The following is an 18,211-nucleotide window of genomic DNA, read 5'->3' as shown; positions in this document are numbered from 1 at the left end:
GGAAGAGGCCGTGGACACCCACACACACCCCAAACCAGTTTTTCCATGAGATATGCCCATTCATTACTGGACAGCTTGAAGATACCGATAAACAACAAAGATGAAAACAAAAAATCCCATCCCTTGGAGATGATCACTGCTAACATTCTGGCATCAACAAAGAAAAACCCATTCCTTCCTTCCTTTCAGGAAAAATCTACTTCTTAAAATAGATCTCCCAGAAGAACATGAGCTATATGGAAGTCTCCTAAAGTAACTGACCCAGGACTTAGGTGGGTAGATGGGGGCAAGTCCTTGTAGGAAATGCTGCTGAAAATTCACCCTGAGAATGTCTCATTGTAGCCCCAAATTTCTATGCTATCTTTTTTTTCCCTTTCTTTTTCTCACTTTTTTTTCCCCAGAAGCTGTTATTTATTAAGTGCAAGGAAAAGAGTCATCCTTATAAAAACACTATATGATGGATTCTAATATCCCTCCATCGTGTAGATGGGGAAAGGAGCCTGTAGAAATTAACTAATTGGCCAAAATTGCTGGCTAGTAAGTGGCAGGTCCAGGACTGGGACCCCAGGTCTTTTTGACTCTAGAGCCCTAGTCTCTAGTCACTTTTTTTTTTTTTTTAAACCACTTTGTCCATTTAAAAAACAAAATTTTTAAAATTTTGAAATAATTTTAGACTCACTTTTCTGTGAGTGAAAAAGCAGAGTTCCTACATATCCTTGACCCAATTTCCCCAATGGTAACAGCTTACATAACCTTGGCATAATTATTTAAAGTCGGAAATTGACATTGGTCCCCTTCTATTAACTAAATGACACAACTTAGATTTCGCCAGATTCTCCACGAGGGTCCCTTTTTCTGTTCTATGATTCAATTTGGAATCCCACACTGCTACTGGTTGTCATGTCTTCTTAGACTTTTTTCAATCACTGACATTTTTCAGTCTTCATCTTTTTATGATCTGGGTGCTTTTGAAGAGTGCTGTTCATTTTTTAAATGCCATTTAATTGGGGTTTACCTGATATTTTCTCATGATTAGATTGAGAAGATGCCTTTCAGCAAGAATACCACAGAAGAATACACAGCAGGGGTTACATGAATATAGATTATCACCAGTGTTATTGACTTTTGATGCTTGGTTAAGATGGTGTTCCCACGGTAAAATTACTAATCTTCCTTTTGGAGTTCATAAATATCTTGAAGGAGATCGTTTGAGACTATGCAAGAATCCGGCTTCTTCTTCTTTTGTTTGTTTTTTTGTTTTTTAAATTTCTGAGTAATTTTTAAAATTGTGGTCAGTTTTACATTTATATTTTTACTTTTTATTTTTATAAAAAGTCCATTTATATTTTATATTTTTATTTTAAAAATATTTATATTTTTATATCTACAATGTAAGTAACAGAAAACTTACCACTGACACCATTTTTGAGTGTATACTTCTGTGGCATTCAGTTCCTTCACATGACTGTGCCACCATACCACCATGGAGCTCCAGAACTTAATTTCCCTCAACCAAAACTCCTTACACTAATACCCTTGTCCCCGGTAATCACCATCGCACTTTCTGTCTCTATGCATATGACTACTCTAAGGACCTCGTAATAAGAGGAACCATAAAATGTGCTTTTTAAAGTCCCACCTACTAATTTTAGCATCCATTGCTGGATTTTGCCCACAACTGTCACTGTGGCATTCTCATGGTGATTTTCTGTTTCTCTCATTCCTCCCACTCATCTGCTTTTGAAACATTAAAATCTTCTGTTGATGCGGACTGGTTGATCAAGTTTTTTCTAATTCTTGTAGAGGAAGAATGCGCAGAGAGCATCTCAATGAAGGGAGCCTGCTCCTTGCTTGTGCATCAGGATCAACGACAGGGTTTCCAGATCCCAGTGCAAACTGGAAACGTGGGAACCCTTGTTAAAATTAAGGATTTCAAGATGGCAACGGAAGAGCAGTAAACCCAGCACAGAGCCCTTCTGACTCTATACTGCACACCCACAATGCCCACCCTGTGTGCAACCTTCCCTAGCTTCTCTTCCCGGCACCGGCTCAGCTCTGTAGAAACCCAAAGGACAAGCAACCGTGCCCCAGGGCTAGGCATGTCAGAGATCTCAAGTCAATCAGGAGGGTAAGATAACTCTCGTTCTTTTTAAGTCCCCTCCTCCCCCAACCCCATTCCATTCAGTTGGGAAAGAGACTAACTGCTTCTCTTCAACTAGCTCAGTACTAGGCTAGCAACGCCTCCAACTAGGCTTCAAGTCTAAGGAATCCCAGAGCAGAACTCCCACGGGCCCCCAGTCTCTTACCACGATGGAAGTCAGGTCCTCACTCTCGAAGCGGCTGATGGCCTGGTCCAAGGATTTATACATGGCAGCAGAGATGCGCTGGGTAATGAGTCTGTTCAAGTCAATTGATCTGCCCAAAAGCTGCATGAAAGTGACAGAAAGAGAAGTTACTTAATGTTCTCATAGGCACATGACAACTAAATGCAATGCAACATAAGAAACTGGATTAAAAGCATAAAGAACATTACTGGGACAAATGGGGTCTCTATGAAGAAAACAGTATTGTTAAATTTCCTGAGTATGATCATTCTATCTTGATTATGAGATAATGCCCTCATTCTTAGGAGATATATGCTGAGGTATTCATGGGCAAAGTGTCATGACATCTGCAACTTACTCTCAAATGGCTAAGAAAAAGAGTTCATATATTTGAAACATAAATATAATTTAACGTTACATATATATGTATTCTTTTAAATTATTTATATATATACTATATCTTTATATGCTATATTTATTTACTACTTATGTATTTATTTACTATTTATATGCTATTTCATTATGTTATATTTATAATATATATTATATACTACTTATATATTTATGTACTATTTACCTATATTTTAGAGATATACACACACATACACATGCATATTCATATACTGCTCTTGGCTAGGTGTCCAAGGATTATTCCCAACTATTTTATTTTTTGTACTGTATTCGTGAGAAAGAAAAAAATATGTATATAAGAGAAAGTAAACTAATTGGGTAAAATATTAATGATCACAAATCTGCCTGTAGAGTATATATATATATATATATATATATATATATTCATTGTGTTTTTCCTTCAACTCCTGTAAGTTAGAAATATAAGAAGCTGAGGAAAAATAGGGTGCCTCCAGACTGTTGGAAAAGGCTCAGAACAAGCTCCAGCACCCCATGCAATGTTGACATCTTAAATTTAGCCGTGAGGTCCTTCCCACAATGGTCCTGTGCCCCACCTCTATCACTGGAGAGAAGCAGCTCCCTCAACAAGGGCCTACTGCCGGCCTTTATGGGGATGAGTATACAAGCATGAGAATGCAGCGCTGGATGGAAAACAGAACTTCTGCTAATTCCCACCAGGGCACACACATGTGGGCATCATCCCAGATGCTGTGCAAATAGCAGTAAACATCTACTCGGTACCCGCTGTGTGCACTGCACTTTGCTAGGTGCCCAAGGTTTATTCTGAACTGTTTTACTTTTTTTTTTTTCTTTCTATTTCCCTTTTGGGAGATTTTCTACCAACTGACTAAGACCCCCAGCAGGCACCTTGTGCACACCTGAAGCCCTCAGTATTTAATGTTCTGTGACTAATTCTGGCTGCAACAGTAACTGATGGCTGTAATTTCCTGAGAGGCCAGAGGGAAAGCACTGAGCTCCTGCTGCTGACAGAGGTGAAGATATGCTTTTCCCTCTCGTTATTCTCCACTTCCCTTTGATTTCTCACGGCAATGAAAATGCCCAGGGTTTCCAAGGTAACCCCTTCCTCTGCACCTGGGGCACTTCTAGGCTGTGGACCTTCACCTGGGTCTGCCCCACAAACACCGTGGCCCACATCCTGAGCGAGGCGGTCACGGCATCAAGGCCGTACCAGCTCCTCGTGGCTGACAGCGGGAACATCTCGTATTTTGCCTGCCTGCCTCACATGAACATTTTTTTTTCCTTAGTTACGATTTAATTTTTTTTCCCTTTTATTTTTTATAAACATATAATGTATTTTTATCCCCAGGGGTACAGGTCTGTGAATCGCCAGGTTTACATACATCACAGCACTCAATATAGCACATACCTCCCCAATGTCCATAACCCCACCACCCTCTCCCAACCCCCCTCCCCCCAGCAACCCTCAGTTTGTTTTGTGAGATTAAGAGTCACTTATGGTTTGTCTCCCTCTCAATCCCATCTTGTTTCATTTATTCTTCTCCTACCCTCTTAATCCCCCCAGGTTGCATCTCCAATTCCTCATATCAGGGAGATCATATGATAGTTGTCTTTCTCCGATTGACTTATTTCGCTAAGCATGATACCCTCTAGTTCTAGCCATCACGTGAACATTTTTAAGCAGGAATATGTGTCTGAGCTCCTGACAGCATTTATTTTCTCTACATCTGGAGTCAAAAGTGAACAGAAAGCAACTCCACAAAAACAAACTAATTTCTAGTGTGGGCTTGGCGGACACGCTTCATTTCAAAGCCCGAAGCAGCCTGCCTTCACTTGGACCAGCGTGTGGGCCCTGCTCAGGAAGAGATTTACCCGTTTCTGAGCGGCAGCCCCCATGGAAGGAAGTGAGCCATAGTTTATGACAAGACAAAGGCTTTGGTGGCCATGACTCCCCGGAGGTGAGCTGCAGGTGGACTGAGAACCCTAGAACTTGAAGACAGGATGTCAACGTCTCTTTATCGCTTGTAAGACTGAAGCTGTGCCACACTTATGCTCAGAAGTCCACACGGGTGGCATGCGGGGTGGAGAGTACGCAGTCCTGATCTCTAATCTCCCCGCTCATTTCATGGCTACTCTCTAGCCTGTCCCACTTGCCCTCTGGCTTCCTTCACCGTACCTGTACATGTCTCTGTTTCAGCAGTGTTTCGTAGCGGTTGGACGGTGGGTACGGAATGATGACTCCATAATTCTTACATTCAGCCCTAAAACGTTTATCCAACAGGACACTGCAAGGGAGAAAAGTTACGTAAGGCCAGTAAACATGATCGTGGATGGTTTTCAGGCACCCAGCCACATCTATTTCCGACCAGAGGGTCTACTCTAGGAAGTGCTAGCTTATGTATTTCAATTACAACTGTTTTTTGCTTTAGAGCAAAATGCAGATTTCTTTTTAGCCACAAAGCTCAACATGAAGCATTATTTCTAAGTTGAAGACAAGCAACACAGAAGTGGAACCACTTCCCTCTTTTATTCATTTACCAAAAAAGCAATCGAGTGCATGCTTGTTATATCCCAGGGAATACTCTGGTACCGGGGACACAAAGTTCCTGTCCTCATGGAGCTTATGTCTAGTGAAGAGAAACTGGTAACTGGATAAACAGAGGAATAAAGTAATTTCAGGGAAGAGGAAATAACTGCATGGCATTTATGACTTATCAGGTGCACACCTGCATGTACACAGTCATTTTTAATCTCATGACAATCTTCTGTAGACGTACTATTTTCACCTTTCATACCGAGGTACAGACTGCAGAGTAATAGTGCTCTGAAACTAATAAAATAGGATCATTCTGTGTTTGGAGGACAGGGAAAGCCTCTCTGAAGCAGTCTGGCTGGACTCCCGAATGCTAAAAATATTAAGATCTGGGGGGAAGAGTGTTTCTGGCAGAGAAAAGAAAAGCTGGTCAGCATGCATAAAGGACCAGGCATGCTGGAGACCATGATGCAAAAATGAATTGATAAAATTAACCGAGGGGGGGTGTCTAGGTGGCTTTGATCGTTAAGTGTCTGCCTTCAGCTGAGGTCATGATCCTGGGGTCCTGGGATCAAACCCTTTATTGAGCTCCATGCTCAGTGGGGAGTCTGCTCCTCCTCTCCCTTTGCCCCTTCCCTGGGTTGTGCTTTCTCACTCCCTCACTCTTTTAAATAAATAAATAAAATTAAAAAAAAAAAAAAGTTAACCTGGAGGCCAGATCACATGGGACATCAACCACAGTAAAGAAGTTAGATTTTTCTAGATGTCACTGGCAGCCATTGAAGGGCTTTAGGTAGGAAAGTGATGTCATCTGAGTCTACACCATCAGGCACAGACAGCGGCTACCAGCTATGGGAGCTTGCGGGGCACCTGCAATGTGGTGAGTCTGGGTGGAGATGTGCTAGCAGTATAAAGCACGCCACTAGATTTTGAAGACTTAGAAAAAAAACAAGAGAACTAGCTCTTTAATAATCTGTATATTGATTTCATGTTGAACCTGTATTTTAGATATATTGGATTATATAACATATATTACTCAAATTAATTTCACCATTATTCTTTCCTTTTAAAAATATGGCTATAAAAATGTAAAATGATATTTGTGGCTCACATTTGTGGTTCCACTGCATTTCTAATGGACAGCACTGACCTGGATCATTCTTTCCCTGCCGTGCTTTCTGGGACTCTCCTCACCTCTCTCAATCTCGCCCAGGAAACCATTGATCTTACAGGGAGTAGTACAGATTCAGGGGCATTTTTCAGATTAGAATATTCTGTAAACTCAATATACAAAGACCCAGGGTTTGGCAAGTCTGAGTTTGTATATACAGCATATTTGAAAGGAGAATCATCTTAGAGACACTGGAAGCCCAGCTCCCTGTTGTAACTGCATTCTATACAACCCAGATACGTGCTAAGTGACTACTTCATGGAAGGCTGTGTAACCTGTGTCTTCCCTGGAAGTACATGCTTTGTGTACTTTCCATCATCAAGAGCTGTTCACTTCATTCAATGTGCATCTGTGTTAACAGAAACTGGTGTGTTCTGACATCAACTCCTACATGAAATACGTCAGACCAACTCTAGCTGTCAAAGCAAAAGGAAGCAAATGCCCCATGTGGAAAGAAAAATAATTTATGACAGTTGAGTAACTATTCTTGACACAACTGGTTTGTACATTGGGTTTCCAGTAAGAAGGGAGATACCTATTTTGAGGTTTTTCTTGACCGGTATTGTTATGGGTTCTTGAAACCCAGGAATTCACTCAATCCACATATACTGGCACTACCAATGAGCCTCCCAACCCATGAAAAGTATCTTACCCCGACTTCTTCACCAGTCTCCTATCTGGCCTTTATATACCCATTCTTGCTCATCACCAATCCATTCTCCACATTTTTGTTTTTTACAAGGGCAAATTTTTAAAAATAAAAATTGAATTCAGTCCCTGTCATTCTTTTGAAATCATCCTGGGAGATTCAATTCCTCCTAGAGAAATGCCTACAAGGCTCATCACGTGAGCCTGGCCTATCTCTACAGCTTTATTGTGCAGCTTGCCTCCTCTTGTGGCCTGTGGACGAGACATTTACAGGAACTAACTCACTGTAACAGTCTCAACTGCCCTATGGAGTGGGCATGCTGTCAGTACAATATTTCTGCCACAGGGACTTTGCACAAGCAGTTCCTCTGCCTGCAACTTCTTGTCCCATCCTTAGTTTCATTTAATGTCTATAACTTCAGATAAGAACTCAAATGTTACTTTCTCAGGACAGCCTTTCCAGTTCCTCACCCCGAAGACTAGTCCTGGTTTAACTGTCATAGATTTGCAGATTACCATGAATGTTTCCTTTGTGGGAAGCACGCAACCTCACTTTTGTTGTGCTCTTATTGGTTTGTATTAATGTCTGATATCCCTCCTAAACTGTAAGCTCCATGAGGGGCAGCACCAAACCTGCCTATTTTTCTTTCTCCTATATTTTAGCACCTAATCCAGGCCCACAGGATCGCTCAGTGGCTAAAGAAGAAGAGAGGATTTATGACAGGAAACCATGTCTCACAGGTAGCCGGCTGAGAACGCTTGTTGCTCACAGCCCTGGGACCCTCGTACCTGCCAGCCATGGCTTTGTAGTAGGCAAAGATCTGGTCCGCCAGCTTGTAGACAAACTGATCAAAGCACAGGTTCACCTGGGGACAGGGAAGCAGGAACGTCAGCTGCGCATGTCTAGCTTACATTATACATGAGACGCAAGGGGATAGCTGGGTGCTATTGTGTGCTGTGGGGCAAGACACTTTGAATAGCAAAAAAAAAAAAAAAGATTCTGGAGTTAAGTAAGTTAAGAGGTTTGGTCCCTCACTTTCAAGGCCCTTAGGCAAAGAGAAGGCAAAGTTCAAAGAGCTGTTTGGAACAGCCCTCCCCGGGGAAGGCAAGATAGCTCTTCATACCCTGTAGTGGCTCACATCGTTCCACCCATCCTCTCTCCTGCTGGACTTCCTCACCTTTCCCTTTCACTCTATTTGCCTTTGCTTGACCAAGGAAGAATCGGATGGTCCTTGGAAACTGAAAAATCTCTTTTTTCCAAACTTAAAGTTTCATTAAAAACCTTTGGTTCTTAATGAATATGGGATGCTTGTGCCATTTCAGCGACTCGTCACATTGGTGGCAGACCAAGAAGCTTGGGTGAGACGTTCATGTCGGACACAGGATCAAAACCAAACCGTCCACGGAGGGCAAGAAGCAGCCCAGGGTGGGGCTTCGATGAGCCTGGGCTGCGTGGTGGTGGGGTGCCGTGGGACTGCCCAATGGAGCCCATTTAGGTGACTGATCTTCCGAATTCTCAGCTCCGGAAGGTTAATTATTTATCTGAGGAGCTCCCATATCTCTGATTTTACACCCCAGATGTTATTCTGAACATGCAACCCAGAGCTGTGTGCAGCTCTGCCCTCATCTGCAGGGAACCAAGGCCTCTGCTCTGGACTTTGTGTTTCAAGGGTCCCCACTGGGCCATCCTCTAGTTGAAGAACCTGCAGAGTCAAGGTCAGGGTGCCCACTCATACCCTAAGCCTTGCGTGTCCTTGCCCCAGAAGCCCAAGCCCCTTCTAGGCCTGTCTGCTGTTCTCCCTAGGATCACCCCTGAGCGTGGACCCCACGGCAGGTGTCGGGGGTTAGCTCAGGGGCCACGGTTTGTGGGCAGCGGTGGCAGCCACAGCTTGGCTATCCGCACACGTGCACATGAGGCCCTTCGTCATGCAGAACAGAGTTGGGGGATAGGAAGAGAAAGGGGGCAGGCCACAAGTTGGGGGTCTCGATGTGTACTTCGGCCGCATGCCCTCGAAATATTACCCAGGGCCTGGTTGTGTGCTTTCTTTCCATTTATTTTAAAAAGCTCACTTGGCCACATGACACTCTAGATCTGTTTTGTTTTTCACCTGCTGGAGAACACAAGTATATAAGATCGTGTCAGAACATGAAGCTGTCAGAGCTGAGATGTAACCCGTTCACTGGTCTCCTGGAATCTCTCTTCCCAAGTCTGTGCTTGGGAGAAGAGATCTGTATTGGGGCCCATGAAGATCTTCAACTCCCATAGAAATCGGAGGCTAGAGAAAGCAAGCAGCATCTCTACTAGATCTCCTTTGAGATACATAAGCTGTCAGACTAAGTTGGTGGTGAAACGTTCATGTCTTTCCTTTATAAATAAGAATGTGGGTGCCTGGGCGGCTCAGCAGGTTAAGCCTCTGCCTTAAGCTCAAGTCATGATCTCAGGGTCCTGGGATCAAGCCCGGCATCAGGCTCTTTACTCAGTGGGGAACTTGCTTCCCCCCCCTCTCTGCCTGTTTCTCTGCCTACTTGTGATCTCTGTCAAATAAATAAATATTTTTTATTAAAAAAAAAAAAAAAGAAAGAAAGAATGTCATAAATTTCTATGACATTTTCACCTAATGGGCCTCAGTCTGTGTTTATATAGTCCCATGCAGTTAAGCCGAACCGAGACTACCATCCCAGTTCCCAGAAGGCAAAACTGAGAAAGTTTGGTAGCCATCACTACCATTGGCCTCGTGCTTCTGGTCCTTGCATGTGGCAGGGTTGTACTTCCTTGCTCCTCTCTGAAAAGGAGGTGTGGTCATGAGACTTGCTTTGACCAATGACATGTATCATTTCCAGGTAGAAGCTTTAAGTACCAGGAACACCTCCCCCTGACACGGCAATTAGTGAACGTTCCACGTGTGTCCCAACTTGAAGACTATGTGGACCAGAGTCCCCAACCAACCCATAATGGAGAAATAAGCCTTTGATTTCAAAGTACTAAGAACTTGTGATTATTTGTTACTGCAGCATAACCTAGCTTATCCTGTTTGTCAGAGAAATAAAGCTACCAAGTGACTCTCTAATAAACAACTTATAGTTGGAAGGATTGTTTCTTCAGTCCTAGTAGTACTAGCAAGTGACACCCTAAGCTGTGTGACCTTGGCATAACAATAACTGACCACTTCAAGTCTAACACTTATTACCTGTAAAACAGATAATAGCATATACCTCCTTAAATTGCTGTAAAGGTTATTGAAAAAATCTCTCTCTACCATGGTTAACCCTGCACCTGGCAAGTTGTAAATGTATAAATACTGATACATGATATTGCTGTTATTATTAGCCAAATAATTCAACCATAAAAGACCTATTAGAAAATTAATTTTACTCATGCAGTTCCATCATCTGCCATCCCTTAATACATTTGAAAAAAGAAAGACCATCCTCCTGGTCTGGGTCCTTTTTGATGATCATGATTTGCAAAGACCACCCTCCATGTAGTGAATGATATTAAAATAGCTCTGAGTGGGGACAGGTGGGAGCTCATCTGTGGTGAGCACAGCAGGATACACAGAGTTGTAGAATCACTGCGGTGTACACCTGAGACTAATGTAACATTTGGTGTCAACTGTACTGAAATCTTAAAGAAAAGTCATAAAAAGAGATTATTCTCCAGAACCAGTCACTGATCCCGCACTGCTGCAGTCTGAATGTGTGTGTTCCCCCAAAATTCATATGTTGAGATTCTAATCCCCCAAAGTGAGGGTATTAGATAGTGGAGCCTTTGGGAAGTGATGAGGTCATGAGGGTAGATCCTTCATGAATGGGATTAGTGCTTTATAAGAGAGAGACGGGGGGCACCTGGGTGGCTCTGTCGGTTAACTGTTCAAGAGACTGGGTGTGGTGAGAACAAGCCCCACACTGTGCTCTATGCTTGGCGTGGAGTCTGCTTGAGATGTTCTCCCTCGGCCCCTCCCTCCAGTTGTGTGCATGCCCTCCTTCTCTCTCTCTAAAATAAATAAACAAATAAAATCTTTAAAAAAAGAATGAAAAAAAATTTAAAAAAAAAAGAATGAGAGTGAGGGCGTCTGGGTGGCTCAGTGGGTTAAAGCCTCTGCTTTCAGCTCAGGTCACGATCCCAGGGTCCTGGGATGGAGCCCCGCATCAGGCTCTCTGCTCAGCAGGGAGCCTATTTCCTCCTCTCTCTCTGCCTGCCTCTCTGCCTACTTGTGATCTCTGTCTGTCAAATAAACAAATAAAAATCTTAAAAAAAAAAAAAAAAAAAAAAGAATGAGAGTGAGACCGCAGAGAGCTCCCGCACCCCTTCCACTTTGCCAGGACTATGAGAAGTCTGTGCCCCAGAAAGGTGCCCTCACCCAACAGTGCTGGCTCCCTGATCTAGACTTCCAGCCTCCACAACAGTGAGAAACACATTTCTGCTGTTTATAAACCACTCGGTCTGGGGTAATTTGGTATAGCAGCCTTCGAGTGTACTAAGACAGCCCACTTTGTGCTGATAGCTACAGATTTAAAAAGTCCAGACTCTAGGATTAAGATTACAGGAACAAAAGAAGCGTATCACTTGCCTCAGCTTCAATCTCATCGTACAGGAACTGCTTTTTAAACTTGGTCAGAGCATAGTAGGCGCTGTCATTGTACAGGTCCAAAGGGTAGAGGACGTACCTGAAGAGAGAAAAGCAGAGGCCGGCAGCTTACTAATCTCTCCGAAGACAAGCCAACTGATGCAGCTTGGGAAACAAAGGGTTGGGTGAACACGGGAACAAGCTCGGGGTCGGGAAGAGAGAGCCTCCCAGCATTCGGATGTTTCCAGGCTGCCTCCGGAATGCCTTACTTTACAGTTTGCCTGTAGAAATCGAACATTCATGATGCTAATAAATCCACGTCCTGAAAAAATGAGTCTGGGACCAAAAGAAATGAGGTGGCAGTTAAGGACATTAGCTTCCTGGTCCCCAGAGATGACTATCTTCCAAGCACAGCTGCTTTGAGATGGACAGAACCCAGGAAGGGCAGCTGGGCCGGTACAATCCTGAGCCTATCTGCAAGGCTGAGTCAAATCTGGTGTGACCTGATCCTTGGGACGAGCGTTCTCCATAGAAGGGCACACTGCCTGATCTGGAAAGTTCTGGAAAGAACAGAGCTCTGTAGCAAACTACTTTCCATCTGCACCCTGGGAACCTCCTTTCGGACCCAAGCCTGCCTCTTACTCCATCATGGAAGGTTCTTTGGTTTCCAGGATATGGTCTGTTAGAATCCAGGGCATGGACATCTCAATTGGGAACTGGATTCGCCGGCCCATGGTTAACTCCAGGAAGAATTCTCGGAACCACAGCTGAGAGAGGTCACAACACTGCTGCAGGGCTTCTGAAAGCAAAAAGGAGAGAGTCGTGGCTTATACACGAGAAGCACCAAAAGATCTTTGCTCTTATTGTTATTAACTTGTTCTTACTGCTTTTTTGTTCTTACCCCTACACTACTACACACCAGGTGCTCATAAGTACGACTTGATCAGTAGGTCCCACTCGCTTGTACCTGGAGGTCAGTCTAATATCTATTTAGAAAACAGCATTTGTTAAGCTCATGGTAGCAGCCCCAGGCAGAAGGAGAGCAGTGATGTTTTAGAAATGTAGAGGTGCCTGTAATCTCCATGATCCCCCTACAAGGCCATCCTAAAAACCCACAGTCAGGCCTCCTTGTACGCGGTAATTCTGGCTTCTATCCGCTTACTAGCCATGGAGTGCCCTGGTCTGCATTCTGATGGAGAAGTTCTCAGTAACGACAGATGCATTATCCCTCCCACATCCCTGGCTGCCGCTCTCCCTCCCCCTTGCCCTATCCCACCTGCACAGTCGTCCTGCTAACAGGGACACAGGAAACGGGGACACAGGGCTGGGTGTAGCCCGGAAGCTTCCTTCGCTACAAGCAGCAAGTAAATCAGCTCAAAGCTACTGCTTAGAAACAAAAGACTGACCGAATGCCTGGTCATTGTGGGTGTGCTGCTGATTTTAATAAAGTCCTTAGTAGAGGGGACTAAGACCAGACAAATTTAACAGAGTGAGAATAGCTGGACTGAGTCTGGCCTTTCCAAGTCCACCAGAAAGGGTGCATTTTTTTTTTTTATCTCGGTAGCAAAATGTGCCTCTTTTGATCAATGACCACGTTTTTTGGGTTTGTTGTTGTTTGTTTGTCTTCTTTTGCAACTTTTGGTCCAAAGCCTAAGTGGGTCTGGGGCCGGGGACCCTCGCCCTCTCCCCGCTGCCTGGACGCGGCGGCTCACCGCTGATATTGAGTAGGTGCGTGAAGAAGAAGGATTGCTTGTGGAAGTCCTCTATGGCGAGGACGATGGGTCCGTCAAGGCTGCTTCTCAGCGTCTTCTTGGAGCCACTTTTGTCTGCGATGAGAGATTCGAGCATGGTCCGCACCATGTACAGCTTGAAAAAGAAAGTAAGACGAGAAGGTCAGGGGCTGGCCCTCCACCCTGGGGTCAAGGTCTCTGAGCTGTATTTATGTTTTTCTTTTTTTCTGCAGATGTCTGCTCTTAAAAAGCACTGTCTTAAGGAAGCACCAGTTTAGGGTTGGAGAAGTGAATCTGGAACATGTGAACCCTCAGGAGGGAGACCGGCCAGCCCAGGAAGGAAAGTCTACCCAGGGCCTGATACGAAGTCATTCAAGGCCCAGGTTTTTGCCCATTCTGCTTGGCCAAGGGCGTGGGCATCAGAGGAGAACCCCAGGTAACATCACTCTGGAGTCAGTCTCTGCTTTACTGGTTGGCTGGGTGGCACCATGGGTAGAGCCCTGGACTTGGGTCTAGGGCCAGGCACTGCAACTGTCTTGCTGTGTGATCTTGGGCAACAAAGTCCCAATTTGGGCCTCAGTTTTCTTATCTGCTAACATGAGGGGTTGCACCAGATGCTTTCTCAAACCAGTCCCTTCCAGCTCTAATATTTTGAGGAACTGCGAAATGCCATTTGATCAGAGCAAGCCCCCCACCCCACCACCTCAAGCTCCTGATCCTTAGCACTTTGAATCCACTGCTGAGGATGGCGCCCTCTGGTGGCGCCAGCTGCGTCGCACAGCCAACCAAAATCCTGGGTGGAAAGCGGGTAAGGACAGGTACTTACACAGGAGGTCTACTAGACAACCAACTCCCACTTACAGAGGGCCTTAAGTGCAAAGGGTGCAAGTGCTAATCTAGATCTTTCCACATCATATGCCTTTGAATCTTAGGGCTGGAAGGGGCCTTGAGGAGCCAGGCTAGTCCATTCCTGCTGCCTCCTGGAGAAGTACACCCCAACCAACCCAGCCAGGCGGTGTTATACCAGGGATCGGCAGCCTCTTCGGCCCTGTGTGCCACCAGTGGGGTGAAACAAAGCCCGCGGGGACCACTGGCAGGCCTAAGACATAGATAGGAGAAAGGAGGAGGGGATGGGAGGGCAGGAGAGACAGGGAAGAGGGAGAGAGAGAAGAGAGAGAGAGAGAGAGAAAAGCAAGAGGTATTGTATACGGTGGGAAAGCCGCCGCGAGTGCTAGGGGCCACTTGCCGACCACCTCTCAGAAGCTCCAACCTCCCTCTGCCACCACATCCGCCCTGGCTGCCTCCGGATCTCCTCCAGAACCGTCCCCACCATGCGCCTGGCCCCAGGGCCGGGCAGTGCAGCCACATAGGGGAGGGGAGCAGTGCCCCTACCGTAGCACTTCCCGTGACGGTCCGCAAGCTAGCACGGAGGCCGGTCCACCCTCGCCAGCCCCATGGAGGGGTGGGCCTGATCATCCCTCAGCACTGAGAAGCACCGTTCTTATGTTGGCCTTGGGAGTTATCCAGAAAAGGATTCTTCAAGTACAACCCATGTGGGATTGATGGATTTGTATCAAATTCTATTTAAAAATCCATCCTCTCCCCACCTCCTTCTACTGAACAAGGCATCAGCCAACATCCCAGCTGGGCTAGGTGCCCCTGTCTACTATGCTCGGAAGGCCCTCACAGAGCCCCGGGGTGGGAGTCAGGAGACCTGGGTTCTTGTCCCACCTCCACCAGTGACTCGCCTTGTGACTTAGACAAGTCACTTCCCCTCTCTGGACCTCAGTTTCCCCATCTGTAAAACAGGGAGGATACTGGGACTCGCTTGTCTCTAAGGGCTCTTCCAACTCTGACTGTTGGGGTCTACCCGATGCACCCGTGCCACCTCAAAGGATTCAGCGGTGGTGGGGGGTTAACTCCTGGTTACACTCCCCTCTCAGACCACCTGTATAGACACTCCTTCTACTCCTCTGCTTCTCTCCCTCCCTCTCTGCCTCTTTGGCCCTTAGCCTCATCCTCCTTTCCTGTTTCCCTTCTGCCTTGTCCGTGTCTTCTTCACTCAAGTCTTGGGACTTACAGACACACCCAAAAGCCCTGCTTAGCCCCTCCAGGATATTCTAGGCTGGAAAGGCCTCTGGTCCTGGACATTACACAGAAGTGTTTATAGAAGCTTCCTTGGGATTTCCAAGACCAACAAGATTAGTGCACACTGGCCCACAGGCTCTGAAGCCAAGGGAAGTTACGGTGCTGAGAAGCCGTCCTGCCCCATCCCTCCTCCCCAGACACAGACACATACACACACACACACACACACTCACATAGAAGGGGGGTGGTGGGCTCAGACAGCTCATCTCAGATGGTTCAGATTCATGGCTGCAGAGCTGAGACCGGCTGAAAGGTCACGTCAAGGGGGAGCTCCTGTAAGACCCCTGAACATTTGATGGACCCTTACGCTTTTTTTCTAATACCTCAAAAAGCCTACCAGGAATTGCTTATCCTTAAGGAAGTGACAAGGATTCAACCAAGATGCCCAGATTATTTTTGACTTTGTGTGTGTGTGTGTGTGTGTGTGTGTGTGTGTGTGTAGTTTAATGACTACTCTGGGTAAATCACAGGTGACCTCTTGTTCAGAAGCTTTGCTTAGCCACTCTGAGTATCTCCGAATACTAGGCTTTCTCTAAGGGGTCAGGCTTCTGATACTTGTGCATTTGAGGGGATAATAGTAATAATGTTTGGTCGGGAACATGATCTACTTCAAATTTTTCACCAAATGGAGATGATAATCAGAGTACAGAGAGATCACGGCGCTTGCCCAAGATCACACAGCACGTCAGAGGCTGAGTTCCTGAGTTCCCAAGCTAGGATGTCAATGCAGGGTGAGGGGGCCCGGCTTCAGTGAAGAGGGACAGCATAGATGCATACAGAGTCTACTGGAAACTCCTCCTATGCTATGAAGCCTATACTTCACAGGGCTAGGAGAGAGCCAGTCCTGATATGACCCCCATTTGCCAGATTAGACAACTGAGGCACAAAGAGACTGTACAGTGTGCCTGAGGTCACATGGGTTTCTAGGACTAGAATCCAGGTCTCCTGAATCTTAAGCTGGTAGTCCTCCCTCCTGTATTAAAACAAGATGGCAGAGTAAGACTAGCACTGCTGGGGACCCTGCCCTCCTGCCTGAAGCCCCCTGCCCCTGAGCTACCATGGCCTGGCTGGCCTCAGAGCCACTTACCTGTGTGCTGGAGGGCCCTACAGCACGCCGGGGCACCTTGATGTCAAATCCCCCCTTGGGATCCTTCTCCCCTCTCAAGCACGGGTCATTGGGGGGCTCTCGGCCCCCCTCCCAGTCACAGATGGTTTTTCGAATTGCCTGTAGGACACTGGGAAGGAAGAACCGATACTCAGACCTGGCTTTAGCATTGGAAGGAGGCCCTGCAAGCCTGTTTCTGGAGTCTGTGATGGTCCAGGACACCTTTTCTTAGAAATCCTGGGCACTGTGGAAGTACGCTCATTCCTGCCCTCCCGCCCCCCGCCCCCCACCAAAAGGTTCTGGTTTCCCAGGCTTGAGCCACAGTCCACAAGTCTGCTCTTCAATAAGCACCACAGGGGACTCTGATGCCCACTGGCTCTTTTTCCTTCTCATTACAGGGGAGTTTCATTAGTCCAATTACATCTCCGTATGTTTGAAGTTCTAATAATAGCTTACATTTATTGCATACTTACTCCGTGCTGCCATGTGCTTAGGTCAACACACTGATTACCTCAGTTTATCATCCCAATAGCCAATGAAGTAAGTACCATTATATTCCACATTTCACAAATGAGGAAAACTGAGGTTCAGAGGAAGTATGTTACTTGACTAAGTGCACACAGCTAGTGATGGGTACAGACTTCAACCCCAGAGCCTGAGGCTTGATTCATTTCAAATGTCTGATCTCCTAAGGAGGCCTCCTAGAACTTGCTAGAAAGGTCTGTGTATGTGCAGAGGTGGTGCTCAAGCTAACTGAGCCAGGAACTTCCCCTGTGGTCTGGACCCACCTCTGATTTTTGATGTGACCCCTGGAAAGGGCCATCTAGAGACCCACCTGATAAGAACGTTCTTCTTCTTCCGCACCGCCTGTCTCAGGGGCTCACGCAGAGTCACCTGGGCGAAGTCCTGCAGGGCTGCGTAGATGGTGTTCCTGATGGCCTGGTTGAAGACACTCTCCATCCTGCCCATGAGGACCTGGAGGCCTTTGATCATGGCGATCACCTGGCCGGGCCACACAGATCAAGGTCAGGCTCACTGGGCCTCAGCTTACCTATCCATCCAGCACCCTCCACCAGAGTGCAGGAAGGGTGCTGCGTGAGATGTCCAGAAGCCAGAGGCCGGCGCCATTCAAAGTGCCAGTTCACAGCAAGGTGAGAGACGTGTGCCAGAATGGAGAGGAGCGCTCTGCTTCCTGCATCAGACAAGTTCTGCTGCAAGCAGAGATGTCAGCTAAATGGAACCGTGACCTTCAGGATGCGGCTGACGTCCACTCTGACACCAGCTCCCCATCTTAGTGCTGACGGCTGACCAACAGCAGCCAGTTCATGGTTCTTTGATTTCCAGAGACCTCTCTATCTACCATGCACCCACCGACTGTGTCAAATAGACCTTTGTTTGACCATAATATTTTTTATAGAATTTTTACAATCTTTGCCTTTGAAATAACTTGGCCATTTGCTGCTTGAGTCCAGAGAGCTTCCTCCTGTGACATAAAATCTCTACAGAAGTCTCGGGTGAGGGGAAGCCTCTGCCCTTCTGTTTGCCGCTTCCCTAGTCCCTTCACTTGCTCCCCCAGCTGCAGACACGGGGAGAC

The 18,211-nt window shown here is 46.1% G+C and overlaps 1 protein-coding gene across 4 annotated transcripts in view; it reads right to left on the bottom strand.

The window, feature by feature from the left end:
• Positions 1 to 18,211, bottom strand: part of CYFIP2 (cytoplasmic FMR1 interacting protein 2) — a 120,755-nt gene that overhangs the window by 54,719 nt on the left and 47,825 nt on the right. For 3 of the 4 annotated variants that reach the window (XM_032851661.1, XM_032851662.1, XM_032851663.1), the window contains 9 exons: positions 17,453 to 17,619; positions 16,600 to 16,747; positions 14,389 to 14,463; positions 13,347 to 13,500; positions 12,277 to 12,433; positions 11,638 to 11,734; positions 7,856 to 7,932; positions 4,891 to 4,999; positions 2,307 to 2,426 (listed from right to left, as the gene is read on the bottom strand). In XM_032851661.1, coding sequence (XP_032707552.1) covers positions 2,307 to 2,426; positions 4,891 to 4,999; positions 7,856 to 7,932; positions 11,638 to 11,734; positions 12,277 to 12,433; positions 13,347 to 13,500; positions 14,389 to 14,463; positions 16,600 to 16,747; positions 17,453 to 17,619 — 1,104 coding nt within the window. The remainder of the gene's footprint in view (positions 1 to 2,306; positions 2,427 to 4,890; positions 5,000 to 7,855; positions 7,933 to 11,637; positions 11,735 to 12,276; positions 12,434 to 13,346; positions 13,501 to 14,388; positions 14,464 to 16,599; positions 16,748 to 17,452; positions 17,620 to 18,211) is intronic. The other variant, XM_032851665.1, reaches the window with a different exon arrangement.

This window comes from Lontra canadensis, unplaced genomic scaffold (assembly GCF_010015895.1).
Source record: "Lontra canadensis isolate GAN:19392208 unplaced genomic scaffold, GSC_riverotter_1.0 scaffold5, whole genome shotgun sequence".
NCBI classification, from domain to species: Eukaryota; Metazoa; Chordata; class Mammalia; order Carnivora; family Mustelidae; genus Lontra; species Lontra canadensis.
The sequence above is the reverse complement of the archived record's forward strand: the minus strand, read 5'-3'. Positions and strand labels throughout refer to the sequence as shown.